The sequence below is a fragment of the Electrophorus electricus genome, chromosome 8 (assembly GCF_041902795.1).
Source record: "Electrophorus electricus isolate QZ-2024a chromosome 8, ASM4190279v1, whole genome shotgun sequence".
In the NCBI taxonomy this organism is placed as follows: Eukaryota; Metazoa; Chordata; class Actinopteri; order Gymnotiformes; family Gymnotidae; genus Electrophorus; species Electrophorus electricus.
Window position 1 is genome coordinate 34,092,501 of NC_137504.1, and position 2,500 is coordinate 34,095,000.

General features: G+C 49.2%; 1 protein-coding gene across 2 annotated transcripts in view; it reads right to left on the minus strand.

Moving 5' to 3' along the window:
• Window positions 1-2,500, minus strand: part of msna (moesin a) — a 26,759-nt gene that overhangs the window by 9,052 nt on the left and 15,207 nt on the right. Inside the window, exons 5-7 of one of the 2 annotated variants that reach the window (XM_035527481.2) lie at window positions 2,085-2,236; window positions 1,911-1,994; window positions 397-543 (exon numbers count right to left, since the gene is read on the minus strand). In XM_035527481.2, coding sequence (XP_035383374.1) covers window positions 397-543; window positions 1,911-1,994; window positions 2,085-2,236 — 383 coding nt within the window. Of the gene's footprint in view, window positions 1-396; window positions 544-1,163; window positions 1,228-1,910; window positions 1,995-2,084; window positions 2,237-2,500 lie in introns of those variants that run through there. The other variant, XM_035527482.2, reaches the window with a different exon arrangement.

Consider the following 2,500-nt stretch of genomic DNA (forward strand, 5'->3'; position numbering starts at 1 on the left):
GTGAGGGTGAGGATGGTGAGGGTGAGGAAGGTGAGGGTGGTGAGGGTGAGGAAGGTGAGGGTGAGGATGGTGAGGGTGAGGAAGGTGAGGGTGAGGATGGTGAGGGTGAGGAAGGTGCGGGTGGTGAGGGTGAGGAAGGTGAGGGTGAGGAAGGTGAGGGTGAGGATGGTGAGGGTGAGGATGGTGAGGGTGAGGGAGGTGAGGGTGAGGATGGTGAGGGTGAGGAAGGTGAGGGTGGTGAGGGTGAGGAAGGTGAGGTGAGGATGGTGAGGGTGAGGAAGGTGAGGGTGAGGATGGTGAGGGTGAGGATGGTGAGGGTGAGGAAGGTGAGGGTGAGGAGGTGAGGGTGAGGAAGGTGAGGGTGAGGAAGGTGAGGGTGAGGAAGGTGCCGTGTACTTGTCGTTCTGCTCGTAGATGTTGAGGCCCAGTGCGTCCACCCCGAGCCACAACTCTGTGCCCTTCTTGTTTTTGATGCTGAAGTAGTTGACGCCATACATCTCCAGGTCCTGGGCTATCTTCAGGTACTCCATCATGGAATCCTCCCTGACACACACACACACACACAGTGACGCATGGGACATGTGTAATCACCTCCTCCTTAAACCTTGACTGGAGGCGGAAGACCAATCGGTTTGTGTAGGGACTGTAGGCTTCATGTAGAGACATCATGCAGGGTGTGTGCGTGTGTGTGCGTGTGTGTGGTGTATAACCTGTGTGTGTGTGTGTGTGTGTGTGTGTGTGTGTCTGTGTATAACCTATGTGTGTGTCTGTCTGTGAGTATAACCCGTGTGTGTGTGTATAACCTGTGTGTGTGTGGGTGTGTGTGCGCGTGTGCGTGTGAGTTTGTCTGTGTGTATAACCTGTGTGTGTGTATGTGAGTGTGTCTGTGTGTGTGTGTGTGCGTGGTGTATAACCCGTGTGTGTGTGTGTGTGTGTGTCTGTGTGTGTGTATAACCCATGTGTATGTGTGTGTGTGAGTGTCTATAACCTGTGTGTGCGTGCGTTTGTGTGGTGTATAACCCGTGTGTGTGTGTGTGTGTGTATGTGTGTCTGTGAGTATAACCTATGTGTGTGTGTGTATAACCTGTGTGAGTGTGTGTGTGTGTGTATAACCTATGTGAGTGTGTGTGTGTGTGTGTGTGTGTGTGTGTGTGTGTGTGTACCTGAGCATGCCCTTGTGTTCTTCATGCCAAACCTGAATTCTTTCTGTGAGTGTGTCTGTGAGTATAACCCGTGTGTGTGTGTGTGAGTGTGTGTCTGTGAGTGTGTATAACCTGTGTGTGTGTGTGTGAGTGTGTGTCTGTGAGTGTGTATAACCCGTGTGTGTGTGTGTGAGTGTGTGTCTGTGAGTGTGTATAACCCGTGTGTGTGTGTGTGTGAGTGTGTGTCTGTGAGTGTGTATAACCCGTGTGTGTGTGTGAGTGTGTGTCTGTGAGTATAACCCGTGTGTGTGTGTGTGAGTGTGTGTCTGTGAGTATAACCCGTGTGTGTGTGTGTGAGTGTGTGTCTGTGAGTGTGTATAACCTGTGTGTGTGTGTGTGAGTGTGTGTCTGTGAGTGTGTATAACCCGTGTGTGTGTGTGTGAGTGTGTGTCTGTGAGTGTGTATAACCCGTGTGTGTGTGTGTGAGTGTGTGTCTGTGAGTGTGTATAACCCGTGTGTGTGTGTGTGTGTTTGTGTGCGTGCGTGTGTTTGTGTGTGTGTGGTGTATAACCAGTGTGTGTGTGTGTATGTGTGTGTATAACCCATGAGTGTGTGTGTGTGTATAACCCGTGTGTGTGTGTGTGTGTATAACCTATGTGTGTGTCTGTGAGTATAACCCGTGTGTGTGTGTGTGTATAACCTGTGTGTGTGTGTGTGTGTGTGTGTGTGTGTGTGTGTGTGTGTGTGTGTGTGTGTGTATGTATGTACCTGAGCATGCCCTTGTGTTCTTCATGCCAAACCTGAATTCTTTCTTCCCACTGCTCTTTATTCAGTTTATGCTGTTCCAGAACCCTACAAACACACACACACAGACACACACATATATATGATTTACACACTCAGGTGCGCACATATTGCTTACACACAAACACACACACAAACCTCTGAGGGAGGAGTTTGTCATTGGACAGGTATCCAGGTGTGTGGACATCTTTGTTGTAGTCCGCGTATTTGGCCTGCACTGCGTACGAGGCCAGTAACACAGCTGTCTCAGGGGGGCAGTAGATATCATCATTAAGAATCCCCTCTTTAACCTACAACACACACACACACACACAGCTGCAATCAGAAATATTCAACCCTCTTCACTTTAAAAAGGTACTGAAAACTGAACAAGTTTCCAACAACTGAACAAACTTCAAAACTGGAAAAGGTCTGGTGGCTTCTGTGGGAGCAAAGCTCTGTGGGATTCTGTGGACGTTCTGAGAAGGCCACTCCAGAACATTCTGCTCTGATTATGTAGCTGATTCCGTAATTGATCCCATAATTGATCCTGTAACTAGGAATTGTTCTGGTCA